Source organism: Nyctereutes procyonoides, unplaced genomic scaffold, assembly GCF_905146905.1.
Source record: "Nyctereutes procyonoides isolate TBG_1078 unplaced genomic scaffold, NYPRO_anot_genome, whole genome shotgun sequence".
Taxonomy (NCBI): Eukaryota; Metazoa; Chordata; class Mammalia; order Carnivora; family Canidae; genus Nyctereutes; species Nyctereutes procyonoides.
In genome coordinates, this window is record NW_026575051.1 from 11,334,646 (window position 1) to 11,350,163 (window position 15,518).

General features: G+C 47.2%; 1 protein-coding gene across 1 annotated transcript; it reads right to left on the reverse strand.

The window, feature by feature from the left end:
* Nucleotides 1–2,234: 2,234 nt before the first annotated feature.
* On the reverse strand, nucleotides 2,235–3,565 carry TBCC (tubulin folding cofactor C). The gene has a single exon (XM_055330262.1). The coding sequence runs from the start codon at nucleotides 3,446–3,448 to the stop codon at nucleotides 2,414–2,416; it is 1,035 nt and encodes a 344-aa protein (XP_055186237.1). The 5' UTR covers nucleotides 3,449–3,565; the 3' UTR covers nucleotides 2,235–2,413.
* Nucleotides 3,566–15,518: the final 11,953 nt, after the last annotated feature.

The following is a 15,518-nucleotide window of genomic DNA, read 5'->3' on the forward strand; positions in this document are numbered from 1 at the left end:
CAGAGACACAGGCAGAGGGAGAAGCAGGCTCTATGCAGGGAGCCCGACATGGGACCGGATCCCAGGTCTCCAGGATCACGCCCTGGGCTGAAGGCGGCGCTAAACCGCTGAGCCACCCGGGCTGCCCGAAAATGGAGATTTTTAAGAATATATGAATTTGAAAGGCAAGTGAGCCCATTAACTAGAACTGTACACATAGGTTGAGAGTTGTGGCTCAGGAGAACATGCATATGAAGACAAAACCTTGGGCATCACTCACACTTAAGGGCTGTGAATCATCAGAATCATAATGAATGGGGAAAAGCTGTCATAAGAGAAACAGATATAGAGCAATGCTATAGAGGTCAGAAAGAGAGAACTTCAAGAAGATAGGGGATTAGCAAGCACCAACTATAGTTCAAACTGCCCTGATTGTGTGATTTGATCTATTATAAACTGCAGGGATTTTTTTGGATGCAGCTAAACTCTCCTGTGAAATTTCAGTCCACAAATAGAACTGCAAGCCCATTGATGTCATGAGCATGGTTTTTCCTGAAGGGGACTTGGCATTAAACTGTCAGTCTCTAGGAGCATAATCTTACAATACTAGTCCTAGTTTCTTATGTGAACATGTGGTTGAGAATTTCATTACATGTGGTCTTTATTACTAGAATTAATTCTCCTAAACAATAGATTTTTTTTTTTTTTACCCCTCTTCTTTGCAGATGTTGCAATTTGTGAAATGATTAGGATTGTCTCAAGTCAGCCAACAGTTGAGGGGGAAAAAAATCCAGATTCACCTCCAGCTAAGGAATAGAGGTTGGTAGGCCCCATTTTTTTTACTGGCCTCATTTATGCCTGGGTGACTCTACCCTTCTTCCTCCTTCTCATTTGTTATTTCGTTACATTTCACATATCCTAAAAGCCACCTTAAATTCTTTTTTGGAACAAGATAGAACATATAAACACTTAAGGTACTAAAAGCACTTTAACACTTGTGGCCATTATTAAAATCATGTCTACAGTTACAAGGCCACTAGACCCAAAAAAGCTTTTTGTAACTTAGAACTTCCCATTTAATAATAATGGGTGATGGGGTACCTGGGTGGCTTGGTGGCTGGGCGCATCTGCTCTGGTTGTGATCCTGGGGTCCCGGGATGGAGTCCCGCATTGGGCTCCTTGCAGGGAGCCTGCCTCTCCTCTGCCAGTGTCTCTGCCTCTGTCTCTCATGAATAAATAAAATAAAATCTTAAAAAAAAGGGGGGGGGGATTCCTGGGTGGCTCAGCGGTTTAGTGCCTGCCTTTGGCCCAGGGTGTGATCCTGGAGGCCGGGGATCGAGTCCCACGTCGGGCTCCCTGCATGGAGCCTGCTTCTCTCTCTCTGTCTCTCATGAATAAAAAAAAAAAAAATCTTAAAAAAAAATAATGGGTGATAACATAGAGCAGAAGGCCAAATCAGCAATAGAAAATTATAGAAAAATGAGTGGAAAAAATTAAGACCCAGCTAGATGTTTTTGTGTGAGGATATGTAGCATATTTATTCCTGAGAAATTAAGAAAAACAATTTGTCCTCTTTAATGACGTTGGAAGATCTATTTCCAACTCAATGAACACTATTCAAAATCAGTTTATAGTGGTTGCGAAGGTGGGCTCTGGAGCCAGACTATCTGGTTTCAAATCCCAGTCCACTTGAGCTGTGTGACTCCAGTGACTCAACTACTTCACTTGATAAACGGTGTTAACAGAACCTACCTCATAAGATTTTCTGGACTTAGTCATGTTGACATGAGTATGGTGCTTAGAACAGTGTCTATGACCTTTTAAGGGCACCAAAAAAAAAAAAAAAACCTGGTAGCTATAATTATTTTGGCTTTACAGTTGGTAAGACTCATGAGCCTCCTGGGGTTAAGTAGCTGGATTCCAGAAACCCAGGCTAATGTGTACCTGAAGACGAGTTTTCCACCACCCTACTGAGTAATACCTACAGAAGTCAAACCTTCAATTCAAGAGCTCTCAATCACTAGTTTTGCACAGGTTTGATGCCATACTTTACATTAACTGACTCCTACTAACACCCTATCAAATTCACTTATTAAATATTTATTGAAGACCTACTTTATCATGCAGTACGTATTAAACACCACAGATCATTAATAACCAACACACAGCCACACTTTTCCTCTTACTGCTTCAAACTACCATAATCAAATAAAAGCTATTACACATTACCGAAATAGCAAAAATGTTTCAAAGTGTTAAACCTGTCGTGAATTTAATGGAAAGCGCAAGTAGGAGCCTATACACAATCTCAGGCTTTAAAATACTGAACATATACAAAGTATGAAAACAGTAAGTAAACTCTGAAGTCCCATTAGCAGGAGCCGATCCCACATGGGAAGTATTTGGTATGAGTGAAGAACGCAGTGACAAGGGCTTAGTCCCACTGGACCGTTCGCTCTTCTTCAGGAAGGATACTCCAGTTTGGGGAGGCCGTATCCCGGGCCAGCCAGTTGAAGTCGTCAACGTCGTTCCAGTTATTTTTGCTCCTATCTAAGCCAGAGCCCTCGAAGTCCTTGTCGATCCCCGGGTAGCTCCAGGTATAAGGGGCGAACTGGATCCCGCTGCAGTCCTCCACGATGGCTCTGCTGGTCACCTGCAAGAAGATGCGGGTGTCTCTCGTAGTGTGTACGCGGAGCTGTTGGCAGGCCACGGCCAGCACGCAATCACTGCAGTCCTCCAGGAACACAGAAGTGGACACCGGGCCGCAGAGCAGCGTGCAGCCTCGGGCTTTGGCTAGTCGCAAGGTGTTGGGATTACCATACAGTCTGACTGTGCATTTGCTCAGTTCGGTCAAAAGGACGTCGCGCTGGTGCAGCTCCTCCGCCCGCTTCTCCAAGACTTGGGACTCCACTTTGGAGAAGCCGAAGACAAAGCCGGAGCCGATGCCTCCTCCCTCCTCCTTCAATGGCGGCGGGAAGGCCAGGATGCCTTCGGCCGCCGCGGGGCCGGGAGCTGCGTCTACTGTGGTGGCCGAAACAGCGTCCTTCCTCCGGGTCTTGAAAGCAAAACGCTTCTTGGGCTGCAGCTCCTGGCGCCGCTCGGCCAGGGTCGCCTGCAGCCGCGTCAGCGCCTCCTGTCCCTGCCGCAGGTCGTAGGCGGCCAGGAACAAAACCGCGTCGTTGACAAGTTTCTGCAGGCCCTGGAGCCGAGCGGCCGCCTCGTCCAGCTGCTCCATGGATTCCCCGCTCTCCAGAAGCTCTTCCACGGCCGCTCGCTCCCGAGCGAAGGCGGCGGCGAAAAAGTCGCTCTTCTCCTCCTCCACCTCCTGGTTCTGCCGCTTTTGCTTCCGCCTTTCCACCTCCAGCTGCCGCTCTTGTTCCCGTCTCTGCAGCCGCTCGGGCACCAGGCTCCGGTCCCGCGAGCCCACGGCCCCGTTTGCCGCGGCGGCGGAGCAACCAGCAGCCTCCATCTTGACTTCGAGCTTCCCTGCAGCTGCCTTGCTTCCTCCGGGCGCGCCCTCCGTGAGGCCTCCCACCAACGCGCCCTGTGATTGGCCGGACTCGCTTACGTCAGTCCCGGCCTTATTTTCTTTGCCCATTGGTTCCCCGGCGTCGGAGGGGGCGGGGCCACGAGGCGGGGCCGACAGACAAGGGGGGTGGGGAGACAAAGGTCCTTGTGGATGGGTGGGGTGGGAGACAGGAGGGGGAAGCTTTTTTTCCTCTTAAAGGGGCAGGACTTATATCCGGGATTGTGGGGTGAGTTGCAGCAGCGGCAGCTGCACATGTGGGTTTGTTTATAAGAACAAGGTTAGAAACTCGCAGGCCTCCCCCTCCCCCCAGCTCCTCCCTACTACCCCCTTACAGGCCGGAGATCCGCTACTGGTGGGGGGAATGTGTGCGCAGGGTGGGTGGGGGGACAGGTAGTGGTGAGAAAGATGGAGGGGGGGGAATATTGCACCGCCCGGCCCGCGCCGGAGGAAGCGGCAGCTGGAACAGCTGGCTAGGGAGCCGCTTGCATGCCTCTGGTTTTTTCTTTTCCCTTCCACCACCCCCTCCCCCAACCCATTCCTGCCGCCCCCAAATCCTCATTCTACCCGCCTTCTCCCCTCAGCCGCTGCAGTTCGGCGTGGCCTGGGGTCTCCTGGATCCCCGCAGGCACCTACAGGGGCGGGAATAGGCGAGGGGCACCGGGATGGGAGACTGAGTTTCTCACTGCAACCGGGTTCCGGGGGCCCAGGGGCAGTCTAAAAACGGATTACTATTTTTTTGGCCAATTGCTGCAGTTGGAGGGGTGGGGGCGGGGGAGGGTGAGATTCCACACCCCCTTCCTCTTCCTCCCGCGCCCTCCCTACCCCCCACTTGGCGGGCGCTCCCTCCGCAGCTGCGCGCCGCTGGCGGCGCGGGGGTGAGACCCCGGCCCGGGGCTCGGCGGCTCTCCGTGGGGCCGTCGGTCTTTCGCAGAGCGTTGGGGGAAATGTTACATTATTTCTAGAGGCGGTGGGAGGGATTTGTCACCGGAAGTGAATGCGCCCAGCCTAGAGTCGGGACCAGCCCGAGGTGTGAGTGGGCAGCCGAGTCCGCGCAGTCGCCAGCCGGACGCCGAGCGCCGGGGCCGGCGGAGTCGCGGCGGCGCGGGCTGCGGGCGCGCAGCAACCTCGCGTGCTCCGTGCAGCCGCCGAGCGCGGGGCGCGTCCTTGACCCCGGCTGCCCTGCCAGGCTTCGGGGTCACCCGACCTCCCCCCCATTCCCAGCCTCCACCGTTCCAGCGGGGGCTTCTGCCCAAGAAACTGTTACTTGAAATTTCACTGATCCATCTGCATGTTGATGCAGAGAAAGATGGGAGGAAACGAGAGAATTAAGACTCGTTTCCAGTTTTTCACGCCCCACTCTCCTTCCGTTCCCATTTAAAACAAACAAACAAACAAAAAACCCCGCAACAGATAAATTCCTGTATTTCTCCGCGGAAAGCAAACACAGGTCACACGGCTTGGCAAATCGCGAGTGGAGGTGGCGTCGGGGGTTCCGTGTGTACGTGTGTGCAGCGGGTGGGAACCGGGTGCTGAAATTTTTCTGTGCTTGTGCTTGTAGTGTATATTTTTCGTTTTCCTTTGCTTTGTTTCAAATGCAAGCTTGAGGCTTTTTGCTTTTTGTGAGGTTTGGTTCTGGGGCTGGTTATCTTGTGTAAATTATACGGAGGAATGCAATAGCTGCTTTATTTTATAAAGAGTTGATTTAAAGAAGGAAGGTTTAAAGATTTATTTTGCTAGGGAGAAAACCAAAACCAAGAACCTTACCTGCCTCCCTTAAGTTTTTCAGGGATGGAACCTCTCCCACTCAAGGAAGCTTGTAGCCAAGCGAGGTTTACTGGAGCTGTGGCTGGGGTGAGGCAACATTTCTGGATTAGGCATAGTGAATCTATGGGTGCTTGTTAGTGTCTGTATCAGAAGTAGACTTGAGTACCATTAATCCTTCCCAAGAACGTCATTTCTGCCCCAAAACAGGTTTTGGCATAGAGGCCAGTAGACTTTGGAAGTTTCTGAATATTTTTTTAAGTTTTTATTTATTAATTCATGAGAGACACAGAAAGGGAGAGGCAGAGACATAGGGAGGGAGAAGCAGGCTCCATGCAGGGAACCTGATGCGGGACTCCATCGTGGTACTCCAGGATCAGGCCCTGAAACAAAGGCAGATGCGCTTCACCGCTGAGCCACCCAGGCGTCCCAGTTTCTGAATATTTTACATTGGGTAGTTCAAACTTTTATGAGAAAGAAGAGGTAAAGGACAAAACCAGGTAGGTCACCCTGTTGACCTCATGTGTTGAAGGCAGTTTCAAAGACTGATGTGAATGAAGCATGAGTGGGAATGGACAGGGGTCAGTGATGTGGGCATCATAAGCATTGACTTGACAGTTCTTTACAGCCCCCAGCACAACTGCAAGCCAACGTAGCTGGTCAAGACATGAACGTAAACTACATTTCTGTGTTCAAAAGCAATGGGAAGGCTATAAAACTTCCAGCAGTGCCAGACTGTATTTGTGTCTTTTTTCTGACATCTGAGGGCAGTGGATTCAGTATGCATCCTTGAAATGGATGGCTCCTGGGAGGTAAGTGCCTGTTCCAATGAAAGGAGAGAGGGTGATTCATTATAACAATGTAACATGTGGTAAAAGACAAGCAGCCTGAGAGCTCTGAATCCTCCTTTGAAAGAGCCTGTGAATCAAGTACTGCTCTATTTTAGACATCCTGAAAATTCTAAGGCGTTACAGACTTTAAAAATTATTCAACAGAAATTTACGTTTTATGGTTTAACTTGTCAGATTTACTTTTTTAACATCTTGAAAATTTCAAACATAGTAAAGAAGACAGTAAAGGGGATGTGTACTCATCACCCAAGTTTCAACAATTACTAACTGACACTCTGATTTCTTCTGAAACTCTGGCCTCTTACAAACTCCATCACCCTGATTATTTCACAGTGAATCCCAGACATTGTATTATGTCATATTTTACAATCTATACATATTTCAATATGTCACAAAGATGAGGACTACCTTTTGAAAACAACCACATACCATCAACACATTCCAAAAAAGTAGTGATACTTCCTTATTATTGTTAGAGTTCCAGTCTACATTCATATTTCTTTGATTATCCTATAATTTCCCCCTTTTTATTTATTGAATAAGGATCCAAAAAAGTTTCACACATTGTGTCTAGTTGATATGTTCCTTAAATCACTTTAATCACTTTTAAATCCACCCACCCCTACCTCTGGTGATTGTTTTTTTTTTTTTTTGTTTTTGTTTTGTTTTGTTTTTTTAAAAAAAAAAACCTGATTGTCTTGTTCAGTAGCATATCCCAGTCTTCATTTTGCTGGTCTTATCTCCATACTGATGTTAAATATTTGTTGTATTCATTTCATCTTCTAATGTCATAGTGATGTGTATTAGTATACTTTAGGAAATGAAACCATTTCAGCACAGCAGTCTTTGGATATGGCTAGACAGCCAGGAATAAGGCCTTTTGCCATTCTGTGGAGTTTATCAGAGACCCTGTGTGGATGGGATACACCAGACAAATGAACAGATCCAGGCCCTGTTTTCTAGTAGCTCCATTCCAAGAGGAGGTGTCATCTTTCAGCAAGCGGCTGAGGATATAGTGGATATAAAGCATTCATTAAAAGGCTCTGCTTGTCAAGTATCTAACCTTAGGCACATTTTCTAACTTAGTTGCTGACTTTTCTGACCATGAAGATGACCCCGTGAAGGCACGTGCTGTCCATGCAAAGGCTCCAGTTGGGTCTGGGAAGCAGAACAGGAGCAGCCCCTATCTTCCATCTTTCTTCCTGGCTCCTCTTCCCTTCAACCCCTTCACTTTCTGGAATGATTTTCATCATTGCACCCCTAATGCTGGTTATGAATCCAATGTCAATTTATGAAGCACTTGCTGTGCCCTGCACTGAGCCAGCGACGCCCTCAGGCTGCCAAGATGAATAGACAGCATCCCTTTTCTCCTCCTCCCAAGGGCTCATCTGAACCAGTACTGGCACAAACATGCAAGATTGTAACAGTGACAACAGACAACTGTTACAGGGGAAAGAGGAACAGAGAGTGAGGGGAGGGGAGGTTGCTCTTATGGGAGAGGTCAGTGAAGACTTCCGTGGGGGGTGAGCAGAGGCTGAGAGGGTAAGAAACAATGAGAAGTAAGTAAACCCTGCAAAGTCCCTGCTGACCTGGAGAGATGCCATAGGAGTGTTGGGGGGCAGGGGGCAAGAGGCAACCAGCTGGGGTGTGAGGAAGACCAGTTTGGAGTGGGATAGTGGAGCTAGGGACAAACAGGTAACTTTTTGGAGAAGCTTGACTGTGAAGGGGAAAGGGACAGTACCTGGGGGAGAGGAGGAGGCCAGTGAGAGGTGTTCAGTTTTTTTAGTTTAGTTTTTTGTTGTTGTTGTTTTGTGTTTTTTTGTTTTTGTTTTTGTTTAACAAAGAAAACCCGAGGTTCCTAATATAAGGGTCCTGGAAAGCCTGGGGGGAGTGGATTCCAGAGCTCAGGTGCAAGGATCAGCCCTATACAGACCAGGGACAGATTCTCTATTGAGGTGTTGTTGTTTCAACTTTTTATTATGCATGTTTTCCATCAACAGAAACTTTTTGACCTCAACACACAGTAACAGATGCAGGAAACAGTAAATACTCTTACGATGTGCACTGGATACTATTTTCTGTTCTACTTACTGCATTTCAGAAATACTGGTCAAGACCCCCTAAATTAAACTGTTGTTTAAAAATGCCCTATCAGCAGGAGAGGGTGCAGCTATAGGTAAATTTGTATGTTTGGTCACTGACAGATGAGTCTGATGGTTTCTGTGAAAGTAGGTGGTGAGGTCCTCTGCTGGGTATGGGAGGGAAGGGATGGTGGTCTAAAAGCATGGGGAAGGTCTGAAAGCTCTGTGGAAGAGGATCAGTATGTTGTCCAGAGAAGTGGCATGGGGTGGTGTGGATGTTCAGCAAGTGCTTGGAGAATGAATGAGGGAATGAATGAGAATGTGCCAGAGACCAGCTCAGGACAGGGACATGGGGTTTGGGGCAGGCCTCTCATTTTCCTAGGACCTCTCGCCACACTCATCCTCTCTTCCTTCACGATCTTTCCTCTGTCTTCTTCAGCATCTCCTCCCAGCAAGTAGGTTCCCTCAATTTAAAACAAGTTTCCTTTTGTCTCATCAGCCACCCAAGTGGATGCTCTAACTTTCTCCCTTCTCTTAACAGACTTTGTATACTATTATATTTTTTACTGTTTTTGTTTGGGAGTGCACTTGTGCCTGTGCAAGGTGGAGGGAGGGGGCAGAGGGAGAGGGAGAGAGAGAGAATCTTGAGCAGACTCCACACCCAGCTCAGCCTGATGCAGGGCTGGATCTCATGACCCTGAGATCATGACCTGAACTGAAATCAGGAGTTGGATGCTTAACCAACTGAGCCACCCAGGCACCCCTACACTATTCTATTTTTAAAAAAACAGTTTTGAGAATATTTGAGGTACTTAGGTTTATCCCCCCCCCAGCTTTATTGACATTTAATTTGATATATAACATTGAGTTTACAATATACAACATAATGGTTTGATATACATGTATATGTATTGCAAAGTGACTACCACAAGAGTTAGTTAATATATCCATCACCTCACACAGTTACTTTCTGTGTGTGTGTGTCTGGTGAGAACTTTTAAGATCTACTCTTATAGTTACTTTCAATATACAATACAATATGGTTAACTATAGTCATCATGCAGTATATAGTATCTTTAGAACTTATTCATCTTTTTTTTTTTTTTTGAAAATTTTATTATTTGACAGTGAGAGAGAGCACAAGCAGGGGGAGCAGCAGGCATAGAGGGAGAAGCAGGCTCCCCACTGAGCAGGGAGCCCTATGTGGGGCTGGATCCCAGGACTCTGGGCTCATGACCTGAGCCGAAAGCGTATGCTTAACTGACTGAGCCATCCAGGTGCCCCTAGAACTTATTACTGAAAGTGTGTACCCTTTGATCATCACTCATCACTCCACCCCCATGCCCCTGGCAGCCACCAGTCTACTCCCTGTTTCTATGAGTTTGGTTTTAACCACAGATTTTAATTTTTTTTATTTTTTTCATTTTTATAAGATTTTATCTATTTATTCACGAGAGATGCAGAGAGAGAGGGGCAGAGACACAGGCAGAGGGAAAAGCAGGCTCCATGCAGGCAGCTCGATGTAGAATTCGATCCCAGGACTCCAGGATCACGCCCTGAGCTGAAGGCAGACCCGCAACCATTGAGCCACCCAGGCGTCCCTTAATCACAGACTTTTTTTTTATTTTTTTTTTTCAAATTTATTTATGATAGTCACACACACAGAGAGAGAGGCAGAGACATAGGCAGAGGGAGAGGCAGGCTCCATGCACCAGGAGCCCGATGTGGGATTCGATCCCGGGTCTCCAGGATCACGCCCTGGGCCAAAGGCAGGCGCCAAACTGCTGCGCCACCCAGGGATCCCTTTTTTTTTTTTTTTAAAGAGTTATTTATTTATTCATTCATGAGAGACACAGAGAGAGAAGCAGACGCACAGGCAGAGGGAGGAGAAGCAGGCTCAAGGCAGGGAGCCTGATGCGGGAATCGATCCTGGGACTCCAGGATCACGCCTTGGGCCAAAGGCAGGCGCTAAATGGCTGAGCCACCCAGGAATCCCCCTTTTTTTTTTTAATATTTTATTTATTTATTCATGAGAAACACGGATTGAGAGAGGCAGAGACACAGGCAGAGGGAGAAACAGGCTCCATGCAGGGAGCCCGGATGTGGGACTGGATCCCAGGTCTCCAGGGTCACACCCTGGGCTGAAGGTGGCGTTAAACCTCTGAGCCACCCAGTGGGCTCAGAAAAGTCTGGGCTGCCCAACCACAGACTTTTAAAACCATAATCTATATTTGCTATGTCTGGCTTCTCAATTATCATCCCTCCTTAGCCCCTTCTCAAGGCGACTTCTGCCTCTGCCACTTTGTTTGAAAGTGCCATGCCAAAACTTATTGACTTAAAATAACAATTTATCATTTCTCACAATTCTGTGGGCTCAGCTTGGGCTGGAAGCCTCCAAGGCAGCCTCACTCACAAGTCTGGGGCCTTAATGCTGGCTCTCACCAGATGCAACTCACACTTGATCTCTTAGCAAGCAGTGGTGAACTCAAGCTTTGCATGGTAACTGGCTTCCAAAGAGGTGTAAGCAGATACCACCAGGCCTCTTAAGGCTTGGACCAGAATCGGTACAGTGTTAAAACTTCTAGTGCGTTCATTTGGTCAAAGCAAATCACAAAGAAACAGACTCCACCTCTTTTTTTTTTTTTTAAGATTTTCTTTATTTATTCATGAGAGACACACAGAGAGGCAGAGACAGGCAGAGGGAGAAGCAGGCTCCATGCAGGAAGCCTAATGTGGGACCCTGGGATCACGCCCTGCAGACTCCAGCTCTTGATGTGTGGGGTAGCAGGCATTTGGAGAGGTGGAAGGAATTAGCAGCCATCTTTGTGGATAATCCACCATGCTGTATATATAGAAAGAGTTTGGCCAACTCTTAGATGGCACTCCTGTGTGCCAGGCAAAGGGTGAACATTTACATGTATTACCTCATTCAGTCTTAACATTCCTGTGAGTAGGAGCTACTACTATCCCCTTTTAACAGATGAATAACTGAAGAGGTGACAGTGACTTCCTTAGGACCAAAAGCTAGTAAGTTGGCAGAGCTGAGATTTGAATCGAGCCAGCCCGGTTGCTGAGTCCAAGCTTCTAACACTACCTGTCTGATTGTGGTATTACCCCGATTGTGCCCCTGACATTGCATCAGTAGGCTCCCAAGGAGAACGAGGCCTCAAGTACTCTTCTTCCTCTCTCAGTTCTGGTTCCTCTCTTCATGCCTTGGCCCCCTCATCTTCTTTTCCTTGGGCTGTTGTTCTAGTTTCCCATCTGGTTCCCTGTCCCATGCCTCCACGCCCCAGCCGGTGATTGCCCTAAAATTCAACTGGTGCTGTCACTTCACTTAAAGCTTCTGCTGGCTCCCTGTTGCCTCATACTGTTCTAGTTCCTTAGTGCTGATACCAGGCCCTTCACAGCCTCTTCTAAGTGTACCTCCCCAGCCTCATCTCCCACCATTGCCTTTATTCCAGCCACACCATGCTCACTCACTTCCACTTACTTATGCCACACTTAGCACCGACCGTATGCTAGGCACTCTACCAGGTGCTGAGCACACAGATGGGCCCCCTCTGAACTAATAGCCTAAGTGAGGGATGCAGACAATGTGGTGTGATATATCCTAGAATGGGGGGGAATCTTGGGTGCTAAGATCACCTGCCTAAACTAACAAGACCAGGGGAATGTGGTATTGGGGGAGGGGGTTTTTGTAGAAAATTCAAGCTGGGGATGCCTGGGTTGCTCAGCGGTTGAGCATCTGCCTTTGGTTCAGGGCGTCATTCCCGGGGTCTCAGGATCGAGTCCCACATCAGGCTCCCTGCAGGACCTGCTTCTCCTTCTGCCTGTGTCTCTTTCTCTCTCTCTCTCTCTCTCTCGAATAAAAAATAAAATCTTTAATTAAAAAAAGAAAATCCAAGCTGGATCCTAAAAAATGAGTGAGATCTAACCCAGAGAAGGGAGAGAGCAGTCACTCATCATTTCTTTCTATGAATATTCAAGGAGCACCAACTATGATCTGGGCACCGTCCTATAGAAATATAGCAATGAAAAAGATAGGCAGAAAGAAAGTCCCTGGCTTGATGGCCAGGAAGCTAGGAGAGCTCCAGTGCCTCTAGCAACAGGGCATATGAAACAAACCTGGACAGGAGAAAAAGATGTGTTTGACTAGAGCAACCCTGGCCGCACCTCAGGACTCATAGGGGGCTTTATAACCTTCTGATGCACAGGGCCTTTCCCTGAGTAGTTCAGTCAGAATCCCTAGGAGTAGGACCTTGGTGTGTGGTGGGGTTTTTTGTTTTGTTTTTAAGATTTTATTTATTTATTCGTGAGAGACACAGAGAGAGAGGCAGAGACACAGGCAGAGGGAGAAGCAGGCTCTGTGCAGGGAGCCCGATGTGGGACTCCATCCCCTAACTGGGATCACGCCCTGAGCCAAAGGTAGACGCCAAACCGCTGAGCCACCCAGGCGTCCCAGCACTGGTGTTTTTGTTTTTTTTGGTTTTTTAGCACTGGTGTTTTTTAAAGGTCCAGGGGGGCAGTCAGGGATGTAAGCCACCATGTTAGAGAACCTGTAGCATACTGAAGCAGGAAGTGGTAATCAGAGTTGAGGTTAGAGTAGTGAGCAGAGGCCAGACCACCAAGGGTCTTATAAATCCCATCAGGCAGTTTGGGCTTAATCTTGAAGGCACTTAGGACCTGGGGAAGGATTTTGGCAGGATAATAACAGAATCAGATTAGTTTTCCTTTCTCCCCCGCTACCACCCCCCCACCCCCACCCCCACCCCGTCCCCTCTTAACAAAGGATCAGGCTGGATGCTCTGTAGAATGGATTCTCTTGGAGCAAAAGTAACCTGATACCAGTTTGGAGGCTGTTGGGGGAACCAAGAAGTGGAGGTACCAGGCCATAATGACGAGTGAAGATAGAGAAGGAAGGGGTGATGTGTGTGAGAGATTTAGGAGACTACACAGGACTCTCGTTAGAAGTGAGGGATAAAGGAAGGCAGAGACTTGTGGAAGGTTCTGGCTTGAGGAGCTGGGTCCATAGTGATCCTGGTGTGAGAGAGACCGTGAACCAGAAGAGCATGTTTGGAGAGAGAGAGCTGGTGGCTCCTTTGGGACCTGCTTCCTTGTCCTGCTGCCTGTGAGCTTCTGCTTAATCTTCTCTACTTGACAGCCCTTGACACCTACCAGACCTATTTTACGCACCTCTTCCAGGAAGCCTAACTGGATTCTCCCTTCCACTGGCTCTGGGTGAACATCTATCAGTTTGTGAGGTCGGTACCTATTTACAGATATTGATTCTGCTGCTTGGGCTTCTCCAGGCACAATGTGTTTTAGTCCCTGCTCTCTGCCTAGCACAGTGCCTCCTACACAGGAAGCACATGATAAAGACATGTTAAATAGACAAGTTAATGGCTGAAGAGCTGGGCCAGAAGCAAGAGCTCTCCTAGGACTGTGATTAGAAGTGGGTCAGGGGCTTCTTGTTCTCATTTCTAGGGTAAGGGACAGACCCAGTCCAGGGGCAGAGGAGAGTGTTTGCTGAGCTGATCAGGAAAGAGGCTGAGTGAGAAGCACTGAAGCTGTTGACTTGTATAGAGTGGCATATAGTCAGCTATACAGATTGTCCTTTGAATATAGTTTCAAATTCCTTTTGTGGCAAGGACATATACATCTCTTAAAGTTTTCCTGCATCTGTCCTTTCTCTTCCATCTCTTCCTGACAGTGAAGTGGGGTGATGGTGAGAAGTGGACAGATCTGAGTTTAAATTCTGATTACTAGCTGTGTGATATTGAGCATGATATGTAACCTCTCTGAGCTCAGTTTCCTCCAACTGTAAAGTGAGGATAAAGAAAGATATATTTCTCCCAGAATTGTTGTGATGTTAAATTAAGTAATGTGTGGGAAAAGTACCAACTATTGGGCCAGAACTGTAGTAGAACCTCACCAATTGCCAGGTTCCTTTCCGCCTGCCAGTTGCTGGACCTTTGTCTCTTAACACTTCCTAGCCTTCAAAGAGAGTTGGGGGAAGCAGAATGTGCTATGTTCATTATGACCTTCTCAGAAAGGGCCCTTTAATGTCCAGCCTTGGGATCCCTGGGTGGCACAGCGGTTTGGCGCCTGCCTTTGGCCCAGGGTGCGATCCTGGAGACCCAGGATCAAATCCCACATCAGGCTCCCGGTGCATGGAGCCTGCCTCTCCCTCTGCCTATGTCTCTGCCTCTCTCTCTGTGTGACTATCATGAATAAATAAAAAATAAAAAAAAATAATGTCCAGCCTTTTGGGATGCCTGAGTAGCTCAGTGGTTGAGCGTCTGCCTTCAGCTCAGGGAATGATCCTGGAGTTCCAGAATTGAGTCCTGCATCAGGCTTCCCATGAGGAGCCTGCTTCTCCCTCTGCCTCTGTCTCTGTCTTTCTCTCTGTGTCTCTCATGAATAAATAAATAAAATCTTTTAAATTTTTTTAAAAAATGTCCAGCCTTTCTGCAATTCTGGGGAATATTTGAGCAGATTCTACATGTAAATAGTGCTGCAAAAGAAAACCAGAGAATCCTAAGAAGAGAGAGCTGGGCAAGCTCTGATGGATCCTTTAATACCAGACAAAAACTGGCTTATAGTTTAAGGAAAAAATAAGGACATGTGGTGATTTTTTAAATAACAGTTCAATTTAAAGAACTATATTGAGAGATCATATTAATTTTCTTTCTTTTTTCTTAGGTTTTTTTTTTTTTTTTTACGATTTTATTTATTTATTCATGAGAGACACAGAGAGAATGGCAGAGACACAGGCAGAGGGAGAAGCAGGCTCCATGCAGGGAGCTCGACATGGGACTTGATCCTGGGTCTCCAGGATCAGGCCCTGGGCTGAAGGTGGCGCTAAACCACTGAGCCACCCGGGCTGCCCCTCTAAGTATTTCTTTTATGACAGCCTTTCTATCTGTGAAATCTTTACTTTGGGGAACCACTGATGTAATCTTACCCTCACTTTACAGATAAGGGAGTGTAAAACAGTGGTATGTTATGCAATATTAATGGAATGTGCATTTTTTTTCTCAAACACTAAACTCTTTGTAGACACCATAAGGGCTGTGGTTGTGTCTACTATTTTTTGGACCCTAGAATCCCCAGAATATGGCATCATGCCTGGCATGGGAGGCTCACAATACTTATCCGTTGAAGGAATAAATGAATTGTTCATCCCAGGCACTCTAGAATTCTAGATCTGTTTTTTTTCCCCCCAAGTTCCAAAAACCAATTCATTTTTTAATCGTATATGTATATAAAGTTACTATTTAAATACTTGTTAGTTAGCATACAGTGTAATATTAGTTT

What these genes read in the sequence shown, in the direction of transcription:
- TBCC (XM_055330262.1), bottom strand. Translation starts at nt 3,448, where the DNA reads ATGGAGGCTGCTGGTTGCTCCGCCGCCGCGGCAAACGGGGCCGTGGGC.